Genomic DNA, 11,436 nt, shown 5'->3' with positions numbered 1-11,436 from the left:
TATTTTTAAAGAGTTTATTAAAAAAAATTATTATTTAAATAGTAATTATTCCTACATATTGGTTTTATATTATTTTTTGATCATGTGAACATACATTTATACATTATTTGACCCTGTGTTTACTAACTAATCGATCATAAAAGCAGGAATAAAAGCAGCTATATGCACACACGATGGCTGGGTGACAGTGGTGTTTAGTAAGATGTGACCTATATTTAGTAAAACGACCGAAATAGTACAAAATAATTATTAGAATTTATTTAAATTAAAAATGTTACAAAGAGTTGCAATTTTAGGAGTAACATATTATTTGCAATTTACAGGTAAATACCTAAAATTACATTTTATACGTAAAATAACACTCCTTTCGTTGACAGTTTTATGTGACATTTCGCCATTTTATTCAAAGTATTCTTTTTCTCATTTTGTTTATTTTTCGTTTAAATTTATTTGAATTGCAAATTTTTAGGTGCAGCGTCTGCTGAATGTCGTGATTTAAATGGACGTAGAATAGCTCAAGGTATTCATTACGTACCTGGACCAGACGCTTGTACACTTTGTGTTTGTGATAGCGGTAATCCGAAATGGTGCAAAGCGGTTTTATGTTCACCTCCTCAAGTAAGTTATAATTTTGAATGTTGAAAAACTTTGTTCATTAAAATCATGTACATTTTTTTAGAATTGCAAATCATTTCGTGTTGGAAATACCTGTTGCGAATTTATATGTTTAGATGACACATTATCTAAATCGGATGGTGTATTAGATTTAGATGGGAACACTGATATTGGTTTACGTTTAGTAGCTAGCGCTGTAACAGCAGTATTATCACTTTCATTATTATTTTTTCTTATACATCGACTTCGTCAACGAAAAATTCGAGGACGTCAAAATAGACAATTAAGTGAAGATGAACGAAGTTTAGGAAGTATTGGCTACATTGCTGGTAGTATTGGGTATTTACAAGGTAGTATGGGATATTTAGGTAATGGAAGTAATGATATGGAATTTCATTATGAAGAACCACCGTCCCATTATCCATTATGGAAGCCACCTGGAAATTATTTTCCACGTGGTGAAGCACCACCTCCGTATGAAGAAGCTGTTGCTGCAGCTCGTGCTGAAGCATCACTTATAGTAAACAGTACAACAAATCCATCAGCACAGTATCCAAACACTACCACATGTAGTGTTGTACCATCGTCATGTCCAACTACAACCATGGTACAAACTGTACAAACATGTTCAGTGACTCCAGTTACTGCCATCATCAGAACAAATAGTAACAATAATGTAGCTGTTACAAACCGTACCGACGTATCCACGAATACTACATCACGAGGAGCGGAAAATCTACGGATTGTTAATAGTATACGTACAGCCGAATTATCAAATAATGAAACCGCATCATTATCGTCGAATCAACAACCAAAAGTTCAAACGATTGAACAACCAAAAATTACATCTGTTTTACGTACAAGCGAATCATTGTCAAATCGACAAACAAGATACGAACGTAATGTACCATCATCTTCATCGAATATGATTTCACATACAAATTCACATCGAACAATACCCAAGAATTTGGCAACAAATCCAAGCTTATGTGCGGCTACCGAACCATTATTATCCAGTATTTCACGTCGTGATAATCATACGGAAATTACACCTAGTATTGAATTCAAATCATTACCAGTAAGTAGAATTTTTTTCTTAAAAAATATAATAACTAGGAGTGGCTAACTAGCAAAAAATACTCTACTGGTCGTCAAATTGACTAGATTTTACTATTTTTGGTCCGAAAATTCAGTTTATCTGGCTATAAGACTTAAGTTTATGTTTGCTAAAAAGTTAGCCGAAGTCGATCTGAAAACTCGCTTATTATGGCGATCGGATTAATCGGATCGATCGGTAAGATTTTTAACGATTTCTCAGAAACTATGTATACAGAGTTTTATGAAAAGTGAAGACCATAAAATGTCGATTTTTTGCAATTTTCTAAGAGTTTCTTTGACCCAAAAAAGATAAAAATTGGAATCATTAAATGGTTGGATGCATAGTTTCTCAGAAATCATTAAAATTTTAATATGAAGAGCGATTCATCGAATCGATTTCAGGTAATTTCTTTTCAGCCCCTAATTATCATAGAAAATTCTAAAATAGAGGCAATAATTTTTTTTGCAATTTTTTGAGCGTAAACACTCAGCGGCATCTTTGTTGAAATGACCAATAATTTCTTGAGTTGAAAAACTTAAAGGATAACTCAAATTTAATTTATTCATTAGTGAAGGATGCGACAAATCTCACGTGGCTGGGCCTGGGTGTACCCCGAAAGGGGCTAGATGATTGAAGACATAATAGTTGTATTTTTGTTTTTAAATCTCAAATTTAAACAGTTTTCATCCAGCCTGAGGAGGAGCATTTTTTTACATACGACGTCCCATCACCTAGTCATTAATTCCATTTCGTAACAATTTTATTGCCGGTAAATAAGTAGGTGTATTAATCATGTATTAAAAAATTTTAGAAACGTTCATCGAAAGAAAAAGTTTGTGAATTAACGAAAACCTCAACAAGACCAGATATTTACTACGAAGACATCACGCCACAACAAAATCCACGTGACATCATTTACACCGGCAATTCTGATATGTATATGAATAGGCATCGAACAATACCACGACATTTAAGCTCAACTGGTCTAGGAAACAATGGAGGTGGAAGTAGTACCACAAACAGCAACAATTCTAGTTGTAACAAAACACATTCCACATACAATATTTCAATCAGTAATAAAGACAACAAATCAAGCGTACCTGTAACAACACGACCAAACTCAATACATTACCCTGCCACATCTGTCATATCATTGCCAACATCACCGGTGCCACCACCTGGTGTTTTTGGAAATAATACTACTCCAGTAGTACCTTCACCATCAGATACCAAAGACAAAGTAAAAACTACAACATTAGTATCACCACCTAAATCCACATCTACGAATGCTATTAATAATACATCATCTTCGCAACAACAAGTACAAAAAGAACCATCGCAAGAGATTGAAAGTAGTTTGGATGGATCGTATCAATGCTTACATCAAAATTTCGATGATGAAGATTATCGTAGCGAATGTGAAAATTGTAAATCAGCTCATGGTTCACGTTATTATCTAGCTGAGGATGATGAAGATGAATTATCGAGTCCAAATGAAACAATGACTTTACAAAGACGTCCAATTGAATCACAAACTGATACACTTGGTCATGGTCCAACATATTATAGAACTTCGCTTACATTACCGACGAATACTAAAAAACTCAGGTTAGTTTACTATATTTGTAATGAAGGGTATTTCTAATGAAAGTATTTTTTTCCTGACATATGCTCTGTTATTCACCATCAATAATTTAACGGATTAGGATATGATGAAGAAGATGTGATCCTGCTTAAATGAGGTCGACTATCGTGGACACCCGGTTACATCTCACAGACGCTCAATTATTTTTCTTTCATTTGGGTCCGTTAAAGGTTATTGTAAACTCCAGAGTGGGTGGGGTAGGGTCCATGTGGACCACTTTGTAAATTACTGATCTAACCCATTGTTTTGAAACATTTTTAATTTTTTGTAAAAGTACAATATTTTATCATTGCCTATTTTTGGTGCTACTTTCAAAGCATGTTGATTCCAAATAACAATGCCCTGGAAAATTTTATTTACCGAAGCATCTGTGCACATTGATATCTTTTAGTTAGAAAGTTGTCTCTAGTTTACAACAAAATATGTAATGGTACAAACCTATTCTTTGATTTTAGATCAACATCAATGCATGGAACTCCTTCTAATCATGGTGCACGTGAAGCATGGTTCAGTAGTATGCCAGAATCAACTAGTTCCGAAGAAGATTAATTACATTAATGGGAATAAAGTGAAGTACAGTGCGCACAAATATTAACACTACTGAATGTAAGATACAATTTTCTTATCGTAAATAACTTTTCTCATAATTTTTAAAAATTTTATTGCAAGCACTGTTTAACAACCAAAGTATAAATTAAAATTTTTTAATTTTAATTAATGACTGGCAAATTTTCTTCCCGAAGAAAACAACAAAAATAATAAACATAATTTGAATTAATATTTTGAAGAATTACAAGTGCTTAAACTGGTTATGAAAACTTATGGGGTTTCTAACTTACATTTTATGAGAGGGATAGATAATATCACATGGAGAAACAAACTTTCCGGAAGCAAGTCCCGGAAATTTTTAAATAAAAGAAAGTTTTCATTCAATTTTCAAGATTTTTTTCAATGCCGTCAAAATTGAACCCCAATAAACCGTAACATACTTTTTCAATTTATTGTCACACATATACTATATTTTTAGTTGGTTCATTTGTGACTTAATATCATTTCAAATAGGTATTTTAAGATTTTCCTTTAACAATAATTTAAATTAAACTATTTTGTGTTAACAAAATAAGTAAAATTGTGACGTATAATAAAAATAAACTATTATCTTTATCGGAAAATCCAAACCTGGATACGTCCATGATTTTAAGTGTTTTGAATTATGATCCAAGATATTACATATTTCTCAATTTTACGTATTTTTAAGATAATACATGTGTACATAATTATTTGCTTTACTATGATTTTATGATAATTGAAGATTCTTTCATTTAAAAATACCAAAAATAAAATAATACATTATCCTGAAGAATCCTTGCCAATCAATATAACAAATTATTTTATCTAATATAATTATATTATTAGATACATTTATGACTGATTACGTATAATTATAAATATTAGTATATACAATTATAGTAATAGTATAGGATCCAGTCTATTAAAAAATAATTTTCCTCGTTTGAAGTGAAAGCATCTCACGTTTCCTCTCTATGTCCGAGAAATACGTTTAACAAGACTACAAGTTAAAATACTTTTTTTTTCAATAGACTGGCTCTTGGTCTATAATTTTTTCCTTTATTTGCATTTCCAATAGGGTACAGATATTACTATTTTGTTAAAAATAATGAGCTTGTTTTGAATAATTATCAATGTACAGACAAATTAATTATTTCAAAGGAATTTAAATTCATTCTTAGACGTTCTGCAACTGAACTGAACGTGATAAAATTACTTAACAAGCTCATAATTTTATCAAATTTCATATAATTGATTTTTATTTTATTAATTATGTCTTCCTATTTTAAGATATTATTTAGATTTTAATGAATACTCAAAATTTTTTAACTAATTGTGATTTTCTATTTTATACTCATTGTTAATTTTTTTACAATACAATTTACGAAATAGCATTTTAAAAAGATTTTTATAATTCCAGTAACTAAGCCAAAATTCAAGTCGTTTTTTTCCTCGAAGTAAGCATCAGCGAATTATCGTACTAAGTTTAGATTGTTAAAGAATCCAATAATTGTGTCTAGTGAAAATCTATTAAAGGTCTATTTCGTAAATTAAATTATACAAAAATAAAAAAAAATAAAAACAAAATTATATTTTGATTTTGAAGACTGATTGTATAAATTTTATAATATTTTTGTTATTAATTTTTCTTTAAAAGACATTTTATAGTGAAAAACTTTTTTTTACACTTTGTTGCTGTAGTTTTTTTTTACTACAAATTTGGTTTTATTGTAATTTCAATTAATTAATATTATAAAAAGAACTAAATTCAACAAGAATTTCATAAACTTTGTTTAGAAAAAATTTTAATTCATAACGTGGAGTTAATATTTTGTTTTATTATGTCCATGTATAAAGCATAATCTTTATATTCCGAATTTTGTTAAATGTCTAAAGTTTCACGATTCAAATATCCTAACTCCCAAATAATGTATCCATATATATCGTTTGTACGTGGGCTATACGTACTCCATAAATTATTTTTAAAATGCAGCAATATGGACATGATAAAGCTATGTGTTATGTTTGTTAATGTATGGGTGATTTTATCTGTGAATTTCTATGTATCCTATTTTACCGATATCTTCATAATTTTATTGTGTAGTATTGTACACCTGAAACTTAAGGTAGTTGATGGAAGGAATTGCCAAAAGTGTATTGCACTTGGAAGTAAAAACATTCCATTGACAGAATACAAAATTTCAGAGACAGAAAGCTATCACCCATATTTCTTAATAGTACACTTTTTAACATCAAAAAATATTTCCTATATCTTAAAATATAAGATCTTTTAAAAAAATATGTGGAATATTAAAAATTTAATTAAACCATATTTTAAAATCCCAATTTTAACTGTTTGTTCAAACAAAAAAAGATTCGTTGTTTATAAAAGTCGTTGTTCCCAACATGCCCACACTATTTAAACTCCCCCAGAGTTTAATATCCAAAAATGATGATACTATTCTTTTTATATGAAAATATACATGGAATATTAATGAAAATGAGACTTAAATATTGAAATAATTGTTGAAAAATCAATATAAATACTAAGTACAGAAACACTAATATTAAAACTAGAATGTATGTCTCATAAACGATGTATATCCAGTTCACGAATCTTTCTGAACAAAAATGATGCCATTTTACATTTCTCTCAAAACAATATATGATAATGGAAAATAAACAAGAATCGAAAATTTTCTTCACAATAGGTGGTGAAATGCTAGTCTTCTAAAACACTTTAAAGTCACATTCCGGTATAATCATCAGCTCTCGAATTTAGTTTTATGGATTCGATTGACGCAAAATGGGTATCAAGGGATGGCAATTTAAATTTTGGGAATAAAAAGGAGTAAAACGTTATTTTACCAACCAATTGCACCATTTATAAGCCCGTGTTTTGATTACATAAACTTTTTTTCAACATTTTTAGCAAATCAGAAATAAAATTCCGTGCGCAATCAAAATTTAAATTTGATGCAACGTGATTGATACCGTTCATTTGAAGAATAGTAATTAAACACAGAGCAACACAGATAACATTAACGCAGGATTTTAAAGAGTACGAATTATCGATTCTTTTTGTCGTAAACTACGACAGTAGTCATTTTTTTTTTCATTATAAACTTTCCACGTAAATAAAGCCTCATCTTTGCACTTTTTTGAATAGAAATGTCTTTATGCCCAAACTAATTGCACTAATTATTGACAATTAAGCTGTAATGTTTTTTCCTATGTTCATTATCATATATTGCTTTCAGAAAGCCATTTATTAAGTTAAGTTTTCCCTTCTTTCTAAATTAATGTCTACGAAAAAAATTTTACTTTAGTAGTTTTTAATTGTTTTTGTTATGTAGATGTTGGAAAAAATAAATTAATATGTTCTACAACTATAAATTAACATAAGGAATTGTTAAAATAAACTTTAACTTTTTCAAAACGTCAAGTATTATTTTGTGTTTTAAATTTGTATGTCGTAAAAACGTGAAACATTTGTACGAATGATGATGTAAATAAAAAAAAAAACAAAACAAATTTAGTAAAGGATTTAGTACAATATTACTTATGATAAAAAAATGGATGGTGTTTAGATGAAGGTAAAAAACAAGAGGACGAAGAACTTTTTTTATTTGCTCTTATCAATTCCTTACGAGTGTGAACGTTATTCATTGAGCTCAAATTAAAAATCAATAAAAAAAATATATTGTAAACATTCGACTATGGATGTGTTCATCAGTTACATTGTGAATTAAATGTATATATTAAATGTAAATTAAAAAGAAAATTAAATAATAGTGGAAGTGGTTTGATTTAATACAACAAACCTCCCCTCCCTCACCCCATGCAAAACCCTCACAATCCGTGTGTAATGTAAAGATTATTTAGTAATTATTCGACTCTATGTATTTTTACAATATTAGAATTCTAAAAAATAATTGTAAAGTATCCACTCCAATCAATCACTGGTTAACAAAATTTGAATTTTTTTGTATACCCTTGATGCGATGGATTATTTTGTATAGTTTTTGGAATGCTGAATTCGAATTCGGCTTTCAAACACACTAACACACATAAGGTTTTCAAAATATTTTTACTTAAGAAATGGAAAAGTCTGTTTTTTGGTTATATTCGAAATTCCATAATACCACTATGTAATTCTTCGCTCGTATGGAAATTGAAAGCCATCCTTTTTTATCCCTCTTCCTTTAAAATACTTTTTGAATCTTTCCGATATCCCTTTTGCTCTTCGAGAAATCATATGATATTTATTATAGTTAAAATACATACATACAGGTACATATACATACATATATATAGGTATAATTAATTAATTCTACTTAGATATTACCTATTCATTTTTATACCTAGAAAAAATTTTGGAAAATTTCAAAATAGCTTTTGAAGATAAATTAATAGTATTTCTTAAAGGCGGAAATTTTTTTGTGAGAAAAAATTATTCACCTGGTGGAAACAGGACTGCGAATTTAGGGGAAAATAGTTTTTCCCACATTAAGAAGCGAATTTTTCGTAAACGTGACGTGCTGGAGCAATTTTGCGCCCAGATTCGTATTCAGCACGTCAAAAAGCTTTCAAAAACTATACTCTTATTTCGGGTATAAAATATGTGTAACGCAGTGAATCGCTAACAAGGAAATTACTGAATGGAGTCGGAACTTTAATTTTATTATTTAAAAACGCGCTCTTTTTTATAATCAATTTTTAATCATACAGATGGTACCACAATCTGGTAATGATATATATGTCTGAATTCTGAATGTCAAATTTGAAAACATTTTAAAAATAATAACAATAATCTGGCTCTCTGGTTGTTGTTGTATAATAAATATTTTTAAATAGAAAATGCAAGTCAGTGGTTGGGATGCCGAAGATGGTGATATTGAAGAGGAAAAAAATCCACACAGTAAATACCCTTTAAAAATTGTCATATAATAAATAATAAGGTTATGGATTTTTCCAGAATCGCCAGTTACAGAAATATTATGGGCTGCTGAAAATGATGAACTTGATACATTGAGAACTTTGTTACAAAAAGATAGAACTTTGGTTAATGTACGTGATAAAGATGGATATACACCCCTTCACAGGTAAAAAATATTTTTTTAAATAAACTAGTACTACTTTATATAAGCTCCGGTTTTATTTACAATATCGATATAATTACAATTTGTATTTGATAAGATCTCTTTTTTTGGACCTTTTTAATAAACGGACTAATATTATTTACAAAAATTTAATTGTGTATAATTTGTAACTCATAAAATATATTTTATAGAGCTTGTTACAGTGGCAATTTGAAAGCTATCGATATATTATTGGAATATGGAGCCGATATTGCTGCACAAACAGATATGGGTTGGCAACCTTTACATTCCGCGTGTAAATGGAACCATGCAGAATGTGCACTCAGATTATTACAACATGGGGCTGATGTAAATGCAAAAAGTGAAGGAGGTAATTGTTTAAAATTTTTAATTTATATTAATTGTACATTGCAATTGGAATTTTTATTTTCAGGACAAACACCATTGCATATTGCTGGAACACACAGTCATTGTAAAGAAATATTGCAGGTTTTATTGCTTCATCCTGATATACAACCCGATGTTCTCAACGTCAGCAAAGAATCACCACGTCAAATTGCTACACGTTGCTGTAAATTTTATCCCTTATTTGATTTAATTGAACCATGTATTTATCAAATTGAATAAATTAAAATATTTTAAAAAATAAAGGTATTTACTTAATAATTTACTCAAAATTTTGAGCGTGGTCTGTACATGGGGTATAATAAGAGATGCAAAATTAAAGTTTTTATATTGTTAAAAGATATATTATGTAGATTTAAAAGTAATCAGGGGTACTTAATTTGCATTCATCTCTGCAACAGTTAAACAGTTTTGTTATAAATCTTGAAAAATAAGGTACACCGTACGTTTAATATTATACCATGCATATATGTAATATGCAAGGTATACTAAGTTTAGTCCCAAGTTTGTAACGCTTAAAAATATTGATGCTATGAACAAAATTTTAGTATAGGTGTTTATAAAATCATCTAATTAGTTCATTTCCGGTTGTCCGTCCGCCTGTGAGCACGATAACTCAAAAACGAAAAAAGATATCAAGCTGAAATTTTTACAGCGTACTCAGGACGTAAAAAGTGAGGTCGAGTTCGTAAATGAGCAACATAGTTCAATTGGGTCTTGATCTATGGGTCCGCAGGACCCATCTTATAAACCGTTAGAGATGGAACAAAAGTTTAAATGTAAAAATGTTCCTTATAAAAAAATATACAACTTTTGTTTGAAACTTTTTTTCGTAAACATCACTGTTTACCCGTGAGGGCGCAAATTAACTGTAAATTGTATAATATGTAATTATATAAATTGTATATGTATGTGCAATGTGATAGAGTAACCAACACTATTTATGCATGGTATTTCAACAGTTAACTCAGTCAATTGTTTGTTTTCACTTGTTTAAAAAAATTTGTGTCGTGTGTTTTAAGGTCAATTTGACAGCGAAGCATCTATTAGTATAGTTATAAAGCAAGATAAAACCAAAACCTAGGATATTTTATTTTACGTAAGAGTTTTAATGACACATTGTGGAATCTGTTGTTTGGAGCGTTTATAACATTGTCTTAACGCTAACGGAGATGTGTCCAATCACTCTAAAGGAGTTAAATGAAGAAATTTTTTTCCGAGCCCTTGAACATGAAAACTGCGTTAAATAAAAAAGTTGCAGACAACCGTTGTAACTGACATCATTTTATACATTTTCATTTCTTATTATAATATTGTTTAGCAAAAAAATTGACTTTAAGATACAAATTTATCGTACCCTGACGCATTTGTGGCGAATTCGTTACGTTTTCGAAAAAATGTTCGAACAAAAGTTGCCCTGTAATCTATAAATAATAAATAAAATAAAGAGAAAAATGCTAAGATAATTCAGGCGAGTTTTTGAAGAATACTAAGGAGGTTGTGAAAGTTCATTTTAGACAGGTGGGTTAGAAGTCATTTTTGAAGATGTCGATGCCCCTCCAAAAATTTGGTTGACGGACACTGTTATCTGTTATGTCCATATTTTTTGCATTTTCCGACAATAAGTAAAAAAAATATGTCTATTTTATATTTTATACTAAGAGAATATTTTTGTAATTAAATTTTTAACAAAATAATCACACAATAACTGTAGATATTTGCAAAGTTTTTCTGCGATCCATGAAAAATATTAATTTTGTTATTTCACTGAGCCAAAAGGATAAATTTTAGTAAATTTCATTTTATAAAAGTCTTAAAAAAATTTTCAAATTTACTAATATTAATCGAGAAATTGTCAGTAATAAAAATTCCTAAGTCCTATCTTTTGAATGGTAGAACGAATACAAAAACTATCACTATGCTCTCTGAATGAGTGGGGTACCCCGTCCCAATCTTAGATTTTTGTTTGTGGTAGTTTAATAGGGTTGGGTATAATAAGC

At 29.4% G+C, this 11,436-nt stretch overlaps 2 protein-coding genes across 2 annotated transcripts; both read left to right on the top strand.

Annotated features, from left to right (window-relative positions):
- The first annotated feature begins 159 nt into the window (after positions 1 to 159).
- On the top strand, positions 160 to 4,431 carry LOC123291550 (flocculation protein FLO11-like). The gene is made up of 5 exons (XM_044871870.1): positions 160 to 323; positions 470 to 618; positions 680 to 1,693; positions 2,526 to 3,322; positions 3,815 to 4,431. Exons 1-5 carry the CDS (start codon positions 272 to 274, stop codon positions 3,906 to 3,908), a joined length of 2,106 nt encoding a protein of 701 aa, XP_044727805.1. The 5' UTR covers positions 160 to 271; the 3' UTR covers positions 3,909 to 4,431.
- Positions 4,432 to 8,698: 4,267 nt separating this feature from the next.
- On the top strand, positions 8,699 to 9,658 carry LOC123292228 (ankyrin repeat domain-containing protein 49). The gene is made up of 4 exons (XM_044872802.1): positions 8,699 to 8,850; positions 8,908 to 9,034; positions 9,223 to 9,401; positions 9,465 to 9,658. Exons 1-4 carry the CDS (start codon positions 8,790 to 8,792, stop codon positions 9,656 to 9,658), a joined length of 561 nt encoding a protein of 186 aa, XP_044728737.1. The 5' UTR covers positions 8,699 to 8,789.
- Positions 9,659 to 11,436: the final 1,778 nt, after the last annotated feature.

Source organism: Chrysoperla carnea, chromosome 2 (assembly GCF_905475395.1).
Source record: "Chrysoperla carnea chromosome 2, inChrCarn1.1, whole genome shotgun sequence".
NCBI classification, from domain to species: domain Eukaryota; kingdom Metazoa; phylum Arthropoda; class Insecta; order Neuroptera; family Chrysopidae; genus Chrysoperla; species Chrysoperla carnea.
This window is presented reverse-complemented; position numbering and strand designations above follow the sequence as displayed.

Coding starts and splice junctions, on each gene's coding strand:
- LOC123291550 (XM_044871870.1), top strand. CDS start 272: ATGTTACAAAGAGTTGCAATTTTAGGAGTAACATATTATTTGCAATTT. Junction 324..469: donor ATATTATTTGCAATTTACAG/GTAAATACCTAA, acceptor GCAAATTTTTAG/GTGCAGCGTCTGCTGAATGT. Junction 619..679: donor TTTTATGTTCACCTCCTCAA/GTAAGTTATAAT, acceptor ACATTTTTTTAG/AATTGCAAATCATTTCGTGT.
- LOC123292228 (XM_044872802.1), top strand. CDS start 8,790: ATGCAAGTCAGTGGTTGGGATGCCGAAGATGGTGATATTGAAGAGGAA. Junction 9,035..9,222: donor GGATATACACCCCTTCACAG/GTAAAAAATATT, acceptor TATATTTTATAG/AGCTTGTTACAGTGGCAATT. Junction 9,402..9,464: donor AAATGCAAAAAGTGAAGGAG/GTAATTGTTTAA, acceptor TTTTATTTTCAG/GACAAACACCATTGCATATT.